Source organism: Caloenas nicobarica, chromosome 14 (genome assembly GCF_036013445.1).
Source record: "Caloenas nicobarica isolate bCalNic1 chromosome 14, bCalNic1.hap1, whole genome shotgun sequence".
In the NCBI taxonomy this organism is placed as follows: domain Eukaryota; kingdom Metazoa; phylum Chordata; class Aves; order Columbiformes; family Columbidae; genus Caloenas; species Caloenas nicobarica.
The window spans coordinates 3,254,768-3,268,419 of NC_088258.1; the positions used below are offsets into that span (position 1 = coordinate 3,254,768).

The 13,652-nt window shown below is 39.7% G+C and overlaps 1 protein-coding gene across 2 annotated transcripts in view; it reads right to left on the reverse strand.

Moving 5' to 3' along the window:
- The window catches only part of USP22 (ubiquitin specific peptidase 22), a 91,095-nt gene that overhangs the window by 10,232 nt on the left and 67,211 nt on the right, over nt 1-13,652 (reverse strand). For both annotated transcript variants that reach the window (XM_065644739.1, XM_065644738.1), the window contains exons 7-8: nt 7,041-7,188; nt 1,602-1,707 (exon numbers count right to left, since the gene is read on the reverse strand). In XM_065644739.1, coding sequence (XP_065500811.1) covers nt 1,602-1,707; nt 7,041-7,188 — 254 coding nt within the window. The remainder of the gene's footprint in view (nt 1-1,601; nt 1,708-7,040; nt 7,189-13,652) is intronic.

Here is a 13,652-nt window from a genome sequence, read left to right on the forward strand (position 1 = left end):
TCCAGGGGACACACCAGATACTTTAAGAACTATGGGATCTACATCACCCCTAGAGGGCACTCAAAGATGATAGAAAATATAGTTGCTCCAGAGTGTTTTCCCACAACTGTTTGTTTTTCTGAATATTTAAAAGCCCTATGTTTTAGGAAATGTATATGACATACTAAATGCAAAATATAAGCATATAATACATTCTCCCACTCACTGGAGCCCTCTGGCTCAAAGTGAACAAGCAGGGTTACTCAGATAGAGGTACTGGTCATACTACTGACCAGTATAAACCAGTTAACATCTACAGTGACAGCTACAAGCAATCCAGCTGGTTTAGAACCATGTTTCTCTGGTCAAGACATGGAAGACTGTTTGCTATACAGTAATGCACTGAATTAAGCTTTGCAGTTCGGATTAGCATCTCCTACAGCATTTGGAATTTGAGAGGCCAAAGAATAACTGCAACAAGCAGCAGCGCATGTTCTCCATCAGATTTCTCTGCAAGACAGTTGAAGACGAGCCAACAGCTACACTATGGAAAAAAGCTTCTCAAATTTTTCACTTGTATTGACTCCAATATTTTCTCTCAGCGTTTACGTTTTTAAGAGAACTCCAGAACTTCAGAGGTCTAAGCTTCTAGTTTGGAAGCATTTTCTGTCTGTTCTTGTTATGCTTATTTTTTGAGTTCCCTCGTCCTCTAAAACCAGTGTCTTTCACTCTACAATCTCATTAAGCCTACAACATTCCGCCTTTTTTCCAGCTTCATTTGTGCAAAAGTTGTCAATTTTCACAAGAAAGCTTCTTTTGTTGAAGTTTCATCAATGCTAATATTGTGTCATAACACATCAAGCTTTTCATTATCATATAAGGATTCTGTGGCTCTACCAGGCAAAGAACAAGATTTGATACGTCTTCCTTACAGTAAGTCTTCTGCAAATCTCTCCAGGAAAGAGAATAAAGCAGATTCAAACAAGCACAGCATGACAGTCCATCTGCAGGACAGCGTGCGGAATTATAAAGAATGCAAGACAGAACAAAAAACAAGAACTCTTGACTTCTGCACTATGGCAACACCAAACATCTTGAAAGAGAAGCCAACTTGCTCCAGTACACAGAGTAGAACAACAAATATGTTTTTCCTTACTCTTGGAAAACATTCACTTGCTGGTACCTGAGATTACATTAGTATCAGCCTCTTTAAAACCTTTCCTGATGACACACAGGACTCCTAACTGAAGGAAAATACAGTTGCGTGTCAGCTTTTTTCTTCAAATGTAGTGGCAATTACATACTTTCAAAACCAAAGAGATCATAGAAGTCTTTTCCTCATTAAGTTAGAAAAGAACAACCTTTCACAGACTAATAAAAAGTTTATGTCCACAAGCCTGTGATACTTCCCAGGTAGCTTTATATCTTAATATATGACAGTGAACTACTGATTGCTTTTAGTTGGTGCTGTATTTGAACAGCTCTTGTCTTGCTGCAATTTTGTTGGTGTTTTATTGGTATTCAATGAAGATTCAGTCCACTGTTGCACTGGAGGGTCTACAGCTTCAAAGCAGAGTTCAAAATTAACAGAAATTAGCAGAATTATTTAAAAAATTACTTACTGGCAGACTTGACAGGTAACATCAGACTGCAGTCCGCCTGTGAAGATTTGGTCTATGATGCAGTTACAGTGGTTGGGGTTGTTCGCCTTCTTCCCATTATCATCACCTGGAGGAACGCAAATACAGACTCAGAAGTCAAAAAATCCCCTGAGGGAACAGTGGTTTGTCTTGGGCTGTGTCTCCAGTAACTCTTTATAACGCAAACTTAGAAACATGCTGCAAGTTCACATGGACAATATGGAACCCAGAAAATGTCGTGCATTAAAGAAAAACAAGGAAAGAATTCCTAGCGATATAGAAAAGATAAACAGAAGGTGACTAAATGCAGTAAACTGCTGCAGAGGTGAAGTTTTAAGCTGCATCATGTGTCAGCCAACCCCTTTTTCAGGATCTCTCCCCTCGCAGAGATTTGCTTTGCACTATCTGGTGTAAAGATCAGTTCTGAGGACAGAGGAGGTGCCAAGGAGGTTCGTGAAAAAGACGATTTAAACTTCACTTAGAGATCCACCGTGCGACATTTATATCTAAACAAACACCCAACTCTTTACCACAGAAGCACTAATTTCTGCTTAGGCAGAGTATTCAACAGCAAATTATCTTCCTAAATGAACACAGAGGAGAAAGCTCAGCAAACAGTACTTTTAAATTCTATCCCAGTCAACTTTTCAGGGTAGAGCAAGAGGAGGGGGTTTGTTAAGATTCATTAGCCTCCGGCTGGCTGGCTGCACCCTGTCCTTTCAACATAAACAGGCACCTTCCCTTCAAGTTTCCAGCAATGAGAAAAGGCAAGCTGTCCTTATCTGAAGTGGGGAGATAAGTGCTGTGTCCTCCTCCAGCTCCTCCAGAGACACGGCGATCCTCTGTGTTCCCAAGAGACACAACGAGCGCGCACCCATCTTTTAGGCATTATAAACTGTCGCTGCAGGTCTCAGGAGCACAGCAATTCATTTTTATCATTTGAGTGCTGAGATTAGGCCAATCCAGCTCTCTTGGACTAACCAAAGTATTAAATAAATAACCAAAAACGTCTTGGCACAGTTCTCAGCTTTGAAGCCGCACTCCTTCCATTCCCACATGTGAACCAGGAGCCATACGTTTTTCCTTTGGTTTCCAAAGCTGTACTGCTTATTTCCTTGGGCAGGGTAGATGCAGTTGGTTTTGTTTTGTAAACAGAGATGTACACACTATTTCACAGCACCAGCTAATTATTTTGGCTTAAGACGTCTTCCAATCTCCTACAGTAGAAACCACTAAGACAGAATGAAGTTTTGCCAGGTAGCTTTCACTTACTAGGAAGTATTTAATCTCTGAAACTGAAATACTAAGATGCTGACTCCTCAAACACACAGTTATTACTCAAAAATAATCAATTTCTAGTCAAGTATGTCAAAAAAAATCTGAAGAAACTAAAAGCGCAGGGAAAAAACCCACTACTTTTCTTGTGTCTAAGGTGCTCTAGCTGGAGTCTTCTTGCAGCAGGAAGGAATAAATTTTGTTTTTCCAATGAAGCTTTAGAAGTTTGTGGAAAAATATTATATAAACTGACAAAGGTCCACCTGATACTAAGTGTGGAAAAGCAGACATAGGTGGTACCTCCTAAGCTGCACTGGGCCACTTCAGTTAAATTAGATGCTAAATGTCCCCGAAAAGCCCTCGCTCAGCTGCCTGCTATAGAAACTTCTGTTTGAACTGTCAAGAAAAGCACATTGTTTCCTTAAAATGGCTCTTGAACAAAATGCTCTACAATTAGATTTCAAATGTCCAAGGTTCAAGCTGGGGGTTGTAAGACCCTGCGTCTCGGGCACTTCTTGACGGGAATTTCAGCTAAATCTTCCTGAACTTAAGATCCTTATAAGGTCTCAATTATGCTAATGAATAGGGCATACTGTATAAAGACTGTACAAGACATTCTTCACCTTTGGAAAAAGATCACTTATAAGCTTTAAAGACTACACGTGGATTTAAAAAAAAAAAAAATCATGTTTTTTATCCATGTTTTTAAAACTCGTGCTTTTCCTTTTTAAAGAAGCAACACGCAACCGCCACATCCCTGTCATCTCAGCATTTGAAATGTCATCTCTGTTTTGCTTCAAGGGGGCAGAAGCAGAGAACCCGTGTTTGTAGATTGTCCCCGTCCCACAGGTAACGTCCCCTTGGACACCTTCCCCAGCCACCCCCGGGACAGAACAAACACTCCCTTTTCAATTACACAAGTCAATTAAGATCAGTGATGATAGGGTCTCAAAAGAATCCCCTGCGAGCTCATTCCCAGCAAAACAGAAGGGCATTACCCACACTCAGCATTATTTCCCATGACATTTGGCTGGAAAGGAGGAAAAAAAAAAAAGTAAGACTACCACCTACTCAGGCTTGTCAATATGTAACAGATGCTGAGAGGAGGTAAATTGCGCAGCTGAGAACTAGGAGCTGCTAGATTGTTGTGCTCAAGGTTCCCTTCAACATTTCTGTCTTACAAAGTAGGTTTTAGTTTTATACGTTTTTGGTTTGAAAGCTGGTCATAATCCCTACCAGGGACATCAGCAAGTTCTTGTCAGAGACTGGTGAGCATTAGACTAAAACCAAACTTAAAAATACACCAATATATATACAAATGTAATTCAGAGAATGCCAGAAAAAGGAGTTTAGAAGTTTGGGTTCAGATTAAATGCAACTCTTTTTAAAAGAAACAGAAGTTACTACTGCATCTGTACAATAACTAAGCATATTAACTTGTTCAAATATATATGCATTTAATATTCTAAAGGTAAATCATGCATAACTGTACAAACAGCTATACATTACAACATTGCTTTTGGTTTTGAAATAAAAAAAAAGTTTTGCCTCCAATTTCCATTATGTATTTTAAATGAGAAAAAGGAATTTTTAACTTGCTAGATTTTAAAGGGGGCATTTATCAAAACACGACACTATTAACACTGGCTTTTCAGCTTCACTTTGGCCCCCAGTGTTCTGAACTGTATCACTAATAATACGTATCAATAACGAGCATTCACAGCTTTCCCTGGCTCGCACTAGGATGCTGCCCAGAAAGTTGAGTAAACAGAATGGAAAATGGAGAAGTGACCAGTGTCAGCCAAACAAATATCACTGGGTATTTATCCAGTTCTTAGCATGAGGGACACTTTCATTTGCACCAGTGCCTGAAGCCTTGGTGATCATGAATAATGGCCAAAAGCTAAGGCTTTTGGACAAAATTTTCCCCGTGACTTTCTTTTACTTCACTGTGTGTTAATTGTAGAACTTGGTTACTACTGACTGGAGGTTTTAAAAGCTTGTTTGATTCAGTGAAATAAATATTTAATATTGGCAGGGGAGGCATTACTTGCTTACTGTAGCTTTGAGACTTATTCTCACTATTAGTAATAATATTTTTACATAGGTATACTTCACATGTCTGTGTGCATCCAGAAGTATGTAAGTGGGAAAACTTTCTCATTAAATAGCAAAGTATTTTATTCCAAAAGCTGTTTCTCACGATCATACTCGAAATTCTGGTTTACATGAACTAGTTTGGTTCCCACGCAACTGTTCAACCACTTCTTTTAAATTACCTTGATGTGGTATAGATTATTCAACGTAGTTTAATGAAAGTCCATTTCTTCACAAGCAGAAGTTTAAAAACCTGGGTACACCAATCCCAAGGATCTAGTACAACAGCTTAATTATGTCCATGCAAGTAGCTCCAACTTAAGGATATCCATTAAATAACTGGATTTCAGCCCTTGCATTGCCTGTAAATGGTCCCTTTCCCACAACCCAAAAAAAGCTCAGTAGCAAAGGTGCAAAACCCCATAATTCAAGCTGGCCAAACCATTATGAAACTCAATACCAATGCAGAAGTGAATGTTTTCAACATATCTGTGATATCTACCCAGTAGAAAAACAAATTCACACATGTGCGCACACCCTCTCCAAAGAATATCCAAGATAGATAGATAGATAGATTTTCCCTCCCCAAAGTTTTAGGACAGATCAGAGTTTCATTTTCATCCAGGCTGGAAAGAATAACCAAGAATAAAGTACTGAGAGAGCTGGATTTTGTTGGTAATTCCAGAAGACACATCAGCCAGATTCTTCATTTAAAGCCAAGCCGCACTTTCAGGTTGTTTAGCAGTCTGAAAAGAGCGCAGGGACTTTTACTGCTGCAAGTTTTTTTTCTTTACAATTCTGAGAAGAACACACTACTCCTTCATGAACTAATCAGCAAGTACAAGAATGTCATTTTATATCAAAGATGATAAGAAAGCTTCAAGATTTGCTAGATTAGCGGTTCAGAAATATTTGTGTTTGCAGCTGAGTTTACTCAGCGTTAAGAAGTGAGAGCTCAGTATCTGGACAGACTCCATCCTGCAGTACTTCAACACTAGTTTCATTAGGCTCATTGAATTTCGGTTAGTGACTGTCAAGTGAGAGACGACAATAATTACAGAAGAACTGTCCTATGTACTCCTGTCCTTCGAAGCACTCTTTTTGGAGAAGACTTTTTTGGAGGACACCTATTGTGAATCTGAGCAAGCACATCTGCTCCCATGTAAGACCATCTCCAAGATAAAAGCAAGACTTGAAAACGTTTCGGAGCAGCAGGAGCAGCCTTCCCTTTGACAGTCTTCTGATAAGCCAAAAAACTAACCGCTAAGTGCCTTTCTAGGAGCACTAGAGGCAAGTTGAGTGCTTTAAAGCTTATTTTTAGTGACTAAGGATTTGTTTGTTTTGCTAGTATCAACCCTGCTATTTCTCCCTTACAAGAATAGTAAAAATTCCTGTGCTTAGGTGAATCAAGCTAAATCAAACATAGGCAGATTGGGAAATTTTCAGTTCAGATTGAGTTCAGTTAACTAACGTGAAATACATCATTTCATATGAGAGTAGCAAATCAATTCAAGACTTGGATACTTCACCTCTAAAAGCATCTTTTACTGTATTGTACAATTATGTCTTTTTATATACAGATTACTAAAATATACTAAAAATACTTTTCTTTTTTCTTATTCACGTTTCTGTAAGCAATTGGGCACCATAAACACACTAGAAATAATATTTAAGCAGAACAGCCACAGCTTCTGTTATTTTCATCAGTCCCATGACACGCTGAGTAAGAGTTCTAACTACTTCCAGTATAAATAGAATTAAAACGGCAATTTAAAAGAAAAAGACAGTGACTCACAACCAATAAGAGAAGAACACGATGGTGATTCAGATCAATGTACAGGCTTGTCTGCTGCTAACTCTAGGTGATTTTTGTCACTGAGAACGGTTTATTTATTGATAAATCTTTTGCCTTAAGCCCACCAAACATTTTAAAAGGAATTTTTTCAGAGTGCTGTACTGGCAGGCACTACACTTGAGTCCAGAAGAGATTGTTCTACCTCCTTTTGATCCAATATTCCTTGTTGAGCGCAGGCTCAGGACCAGCCTTACCTTTGCAGTGTCTGTGCAGCACATCTAACGCAGCGATGAGGAACTCGTGTGCATCTTGTTGCTCGTACCCTGCTAAATGCCGTGCGTGAGTCCATACCAGGTGCAATAACCTATATGGAATGTGAGGAGATCGGTGCCCAGAGTAAAACTGCTCAAAGCAAAGAAAAGGACATGACTGTTAACAAGTTACACAGCCTCAGTGCATTTAATTATTAAAAACTTAAATGAGTGCAATTAGTCAAATAAATTTAAACCATTTAATTCTGATGGCGTTAATAATAAAATACAGAGACAGCTTTTTATCATGGACTACTGAGGAAGGGATGTCAGAACCGAGCACCTCTGTTTTCTCCCTTGAAATTTCATAATTTTGTGATGATTTGGCCGAAAAAAAGGAGCGGGCAGGGTGGGAAGCAGACACAAAAAACCCTCAAAAATTTCTTATTGATCCACTGGCTTTTATTAAAATAGCCTGGGGAGATTAAAAAAAAAAAAAAAAATCCTACATTTGCGAGAGATCAGCAATTTCATTCACAAATTACATGCCCCCTAAAATCAGGACAAACACTGAAGATGTTAATATTAGATGCCAATCGTCAGCCAGCTGAACCATGGAAACTCTGCATCCAATAGCTCTGCCAAGTCCCATCTTACGGAAAAAATTCCAAGCAGGACAGCAGCTTCATGCCAGTATTTGCCTTTCTTTGTACACCTATAATGGCACAAAGTTTTATAGAAACAACTTTATTTGGCACAGCTGTTTGCAGAGCGGAAGGTCCCATTCATTCATCTGTCCCCAGTGTCAGGGTGTCACTGCCAGAGTCCTGGTCCTGGACCAGCTCCTGCATCTGCTTCTTAATCTGCTTCACTCAGAAATCTGATGAGCTGGCTACTGGAGGGACTGAAATTGCCCTGGGTGATTTTGCCAGAAGCGTATTAGAGACTGCAGAGAAATTATTCAGTCAGCAAAACCGTGAAGGGAAACACCACTGCTGAGCGGTGACACAGCTGGGGAGGTAAATCAGCACGCAAGAGGACAACACATAACTGCCTACAGATTTTTTTTTTTTTTTTTTAAAAAAACCAAACAGGTCCCACTTAAAAAAAAGAGCCCAACCTCCCCCATTCTAAGGGTCTGTGTTTCCATGGGTTGAGGTTCAGCTCCTTGCCTTCCCCCCTCCATTTCCATACACGTGCTACTGCTGCAACTCTTAATTTTCACCTTCCTGGGTCCTCACTTCTGCTGCCAATCCTGACATTCGGAGCCTGAGACTAAAGCCAACAGTCCCTTCTTGCGTAAGGCAACTTCTGTATCTGTTCAAGAAGCCCTGAATCGGTTCCAAAAGCAAACTGGAGATGCTTGTGCTGTCCCTGCAGGGTACCAGGAAAGGCCGAGAAGAGTTTATTCACTTGGCCTTTGGGCTGCATTTAACTTTATTTTTAATAAGTGAAAATTTGGTTTCACTAACCTTTAGAAAAGGTATTTTCCAGTACGGGGTGCCTGCAGCACCACAATTATGTTTTGCCAAGATCCCATCAAATCGATGGCAGTTTGTTTTCAGTTACTCTTCCCAAACAGAGGACAGTAAGAAACAAATACACAGAACAAAAATAAGATTTAAAACCCAATTTCTCACTCTGATTGGAATAGCAGCTTTCCTTCACCAGCCCTAAGTATCTCCCTGCCCAGTCTCTGAGCATTTTAGATCCATGCAAGCACAGGCACTGTGCTACAAACCTGCCCAGATACAACATATTGTGTTATATTTTGAGGGACAGGTAGACTAAAGGTTGTACTCCTCATATTTGTAGGGTTTTCTATATGGTTTCAGTGTATTTCCTGGCAAGGAAATTTCTTTCATTGCAAGCTCTGCTTTTTCCAAACAAGAAGATCTACCTCTGCAGCCAAACAACCCCAAACGCTACTATAAATAAAAAGATCAATAGTGAACTGTGATGCCAACAAGAACAGCACCAAGGGACCGGAGCAGCAGGACGGTAATTGAAATCTGCTGACGCAGCTGCTGCTCAACATAATTCAGGGAACTGCAGCAATAAAACTTCTCTGTTCTGTCACTCCTTACAATTAGTCCCAGAGCTCTCCGGTCATTTTAACCAACAGCACTCTCTGTAATTACTCCACTGCAGACACTAGACCTGCCAGCAGAATTTACATTCTCTGGTGCTTCATTAGGATTAGAAGAATCTAACAAGAAGCTTTATCAAATTATTGGCTATTATCACACAGAAACTAGAAACACACCTAGGAAGAACGTTGAATATACATGGGGGTGGGGAACAGCTTCAGTGTTCTAATAAATCAAAAATGAAACAAAAGAATCTGAGCACACTCAACCACAACATGTAAACTGCAATGTTTCCATCCATCCCATCTCTGACATTTCCTTGTTGCTGGGAAGAGCAGCTTATCAGGGCTGTTCCAAGCCCCAAAAATAAAAAAGTCCATGTGAAGTCTTAATCAATCGCTATTATACAAACTTTTTAATTAAAGTGTGCAAACAATTATGTATTTGCAAGTCACCTTTAAAAACACTTCAATGGCCCAATTCTTCCAAACATAATATTAAACTTTTTTTTTGGTTTAAATTTGTTTTCAATTCAGCAGTATCAGTTGTTTATTATATTGGAGAGAACTAGTTCAAGCAATTAGAAAATGCTTGGTAATACACTGTTTAATTGCTGTTCCAGGGGAAGAGAAAAAACCCCAAGGCGGGGTTGAAAGCTTCCATTTTTACACACAACCCAAATAACAGTAATTCTTTTTTTGCACTTAAAACACTTGCTCTTGGATTCTGAAAGGAAAAATCTATAGGGGACTTAGAGGATTGTAAGCTTGGTAATTTGCATTATTGTTACCAAAAATATACGGATACTATACAGGTTTAAAAAAACCAAACGTGTCACCACAGACATATGTACTTTTCTCCTCCTGCCAAAAACACACACACAGAAGTTTCCCAGTTACGTGAACAAACAGATCCGTTTGATCCATCCCGCATGTGTATCAACTGAACAGTCTCCAAGCTTTGTAATCAAGAACTTATAAGCATAAATCCTGTATCAGGCTCCAGTCCAATTTGAGAAGCTAAAACCTCCTTTTAGAAATTCTCAAGACTTGAAATGTTCTGAAAATTTACAGTGCATAAAGGGAGTGGGTAATATACGTGCCTTTCAGAAGAAAACAACAGCTACCGGAGGTTTCCCAACAAAGAGCAATAGTTCTAGGGGTCAGAAAACACATTTTGCTTGCACACACTCTGTATGTACTATACTTATTTCAGATAAAAGATTTCACTAAATCGGCACAAACTCTGCATTTCCCATTACAAAATGCAAGGCCCCTCTCTATGTAAAGAGCATTAACTACTTTTTCTCCCTTGCACCTTTGCTGTAACTTATTTTATACACAGGCCCTTTCAACAGTGTACATATTTGAGCACCCAAGCCATAAATCATCTCATTCTTTCTTCTTTTTCTCCTCACTTCTCAACTCTCCATGTAGTTGTGCTGTGCACTTTGATAGGCTCACGAGGATGAGTAATGATGGGAATAAAGCAGGTTTTGCTCTTTACATTCTGCTATATACTCCCAGCTGTTCTTGTTATTCCAGTCCCAGAACACACAGAGACACGGACCCGCTAATCCCACCGTCCCCAATGGTCACTCTGTGCAGGATCCAGGTAAACCTTAGGGTGCAGACCATCTTCCAATTAATTTTCTTTGGCGAAGCAAAACTAACACACAAATACCAGTAGGTAAAAAGTAGCGCACAAACCCTTTCAGCCAAAAGGCTCAAGGAACGGATTCTGTTTTTTCTTCCCTCCATCCAGTTTCACCACTATCTGTTATTCCCAAATCCTTTCCATTCTTATGCAGTGTAATTCATGTCATGACTCTATTGAGAAATAGGTTTCAAGTAGCATAAATGAGAATGTTAATTGATGCAGCCAGATATTTTTGAAACAAACAGAGATTCAATGCTTGGCATATTCACAAGAAAAGCTACCAGGAAAAAAAAAAAAACCTTCCGAGAACCATCTGACACTCATTACTCACCATCAACCTACTTTGAGGTAGAACTTTGTAGCTTCCTATTTATCACAGGCAAATCACACGGCCTATATAACTAAATGATCTTTGAAAAGGGACAAGTGTTTTCTGTTTAAGAAGCAAAACTTGCTTATTTATGTACAGTGAGTTTCATTTAATGTTCAAAACAATCTCTTCTTCTCCTGGAGCTTCTTAGTGCATTCGCCAGATCCCCTGGCATTCCATTTGCCTAAGATCACACCTCCAGAAGAGAAGGGTGGAGGGTAGATGAAGTTTTAACCCTTGCCCTGATCGTTCGTCACCGGGTGAGATGCCTTGGGATAACTACATCGGTTAATCCCGGTGGGAAAGCTACGTAAAAACAAGACAGAACCGGAACCAAAGTTTTCCCGGTAATTCAATTAGAAAGGAATTCTTAACCATCGCACTGAAATCTCCGCTGGTCAGCTTTCCTTCATTCGGATCTCTTATCTGCAAAGACGGAGTAGGAATCTTCATCATAACCACCGTGTACAGTTGGGACATGACAGATACCCAGTCTGCTCCAAAGAGGCAATATTTTGGTTTTAATTCTGAATGCGGAGAAATTAAAACTCACTGGGAAACAGAATTTTACAACGAGCGCTGACAGAGCCATAAATGTAACATGGTATTTACTGCTTGCAAGTGAAAAATCTACCGAGTTGGTTACAAACACCACAGTTTTGCTTGGGGAGGACTGAGCGCTAGTTTTACTTGAAAGTGGTCGAGTCATTTTTTGTTGTCCTCCCACAGCCCAGAGCTGCAGTATTTCAATGTGAAATAAGGACAGATCGGTGCGCTGCTGCCTTCAGTCTGCTATCAGATATGGCTCTTCTCTCATTCATTTACCCTCATACTGCAGAACGCTAATTATTAGAACTAATGCAAGCACAGGCAGGAATTTAGATCGGGGAAAACGAAAGCCGAGACTCCCCAAGTTGTGCGTGAAATTAAACTTGATTACAATTGAAACTAATGCGAATGCTGCATTTAAGCCCCATTTTGGGTAACCGCCTGTTCTTCGTTACACGCTTGTTTTCCTTTTGCCAGACCATGTACGAGGCCATCAACAGGGCTCTGCATGCAAAAATGGAAATAAAAATAATTACCTAGACAGGCTCGATCTTTCCTCCAGCCCCTCGATCTGACATGTAACACTCATTTCCCCTTTCCCAAGGGATTTTTAAAAAAATAACGCATGTGTGTAAACCAAACGTGGTGATATTCATCAGAATGAGATTTTATACCACAGTTTGATGAAAGGATATCAAGATTATAATAGTACCTTTTTTTTTTTAAAGTAAGCAAATCAATTTCTATATTAACTGTGTACAGAAACTGGTATTTTTATAATATAGCTGATTTTTTTTATTTAGGCAAAGCGATATTTCTCCATTTAACTGCACATCTGGTTACAATAATCCTGCAGCTGCTACCTATTGGCATTGCCTGCCTTTTGTTTTTACCTCCTCTCCTGACAGACTCAGGAATAACTGAAAAACACAACAAAAAGTTCAAAGTGTAACATACAAAAAATGACTGATAAGCCACATGAAAAATGTTGCAAATTCACATGAATGCTGAGTATGAGCTGAAAACAACTTTGTACTGGAATGGCTACAGGGGATTTTACCTTCCACATATTTTTAAATCATCTGCAATGACCAAAGAGAATCATCTCTGGTGAAAGAGGCACAGAAGTAAAATCAAATTGAAAATCGCAAGATAAAGGTAAAGCTATTTTAGGTTGGCCTCTGTTTGAACAAACTTCCATGACAGCTCATCCACAAAAGACACGCTCTGCGTACAGACATCTCCAGCTATCTTAAATGTTCTGTGACAGCACAGACAAGAGTTTGGTTTTGGGGTTGCGTTTTTGTTTTTCCAACTTACCGAGAAAGCAGATCCATCACTGAGGGAAAGGCACAGGATGGGATTTGTTTGCTTGTTTTTAGAGACTCATCTTAAAACTAGAAACCCACGTCCAGCCACAGTCCTTAGGTTACTGGTGTGGATCTAAGGTAGTTAACAAAGCTCTTCAGCTCTTTGTTAAGGAAAAGACTGTGCCTGTCACATCCAGCCCAGACTCAACCTACAGCAAAAGGCACCTTGCGAAGCCCGTCAGCTGGGCCAGAAAGGGAAAGAGCAGCAACTCTTATGTGCAAGGTACAAACTGCACCAACACATTCGCTTTTCTACATCCTCCCGGCCATTAGTGGGTTTCCACGTAAGAGACAACAGCAAAGATGTTTCTCCCTGTTAGAAAGCACTGAACCGAGATCTTTAAAATATTTATACAGACCTACATAACCCAGTGCTATAAATCACAAAGCTATATATTATTGCTTTATTCTTACTCCCATTATCACCCAAAGAGCCCGTGATACATTTTCCATACAACTTGCACCTTTAATTAAAACAGACATTCAGCTTGAAGACTAAAGACCTTCAGAGCAGTCTCAGAAGAGCAGGCACCACTGCAGTTATTTCCAACATCAGCTTCGCCTAAACAAGGGTGAC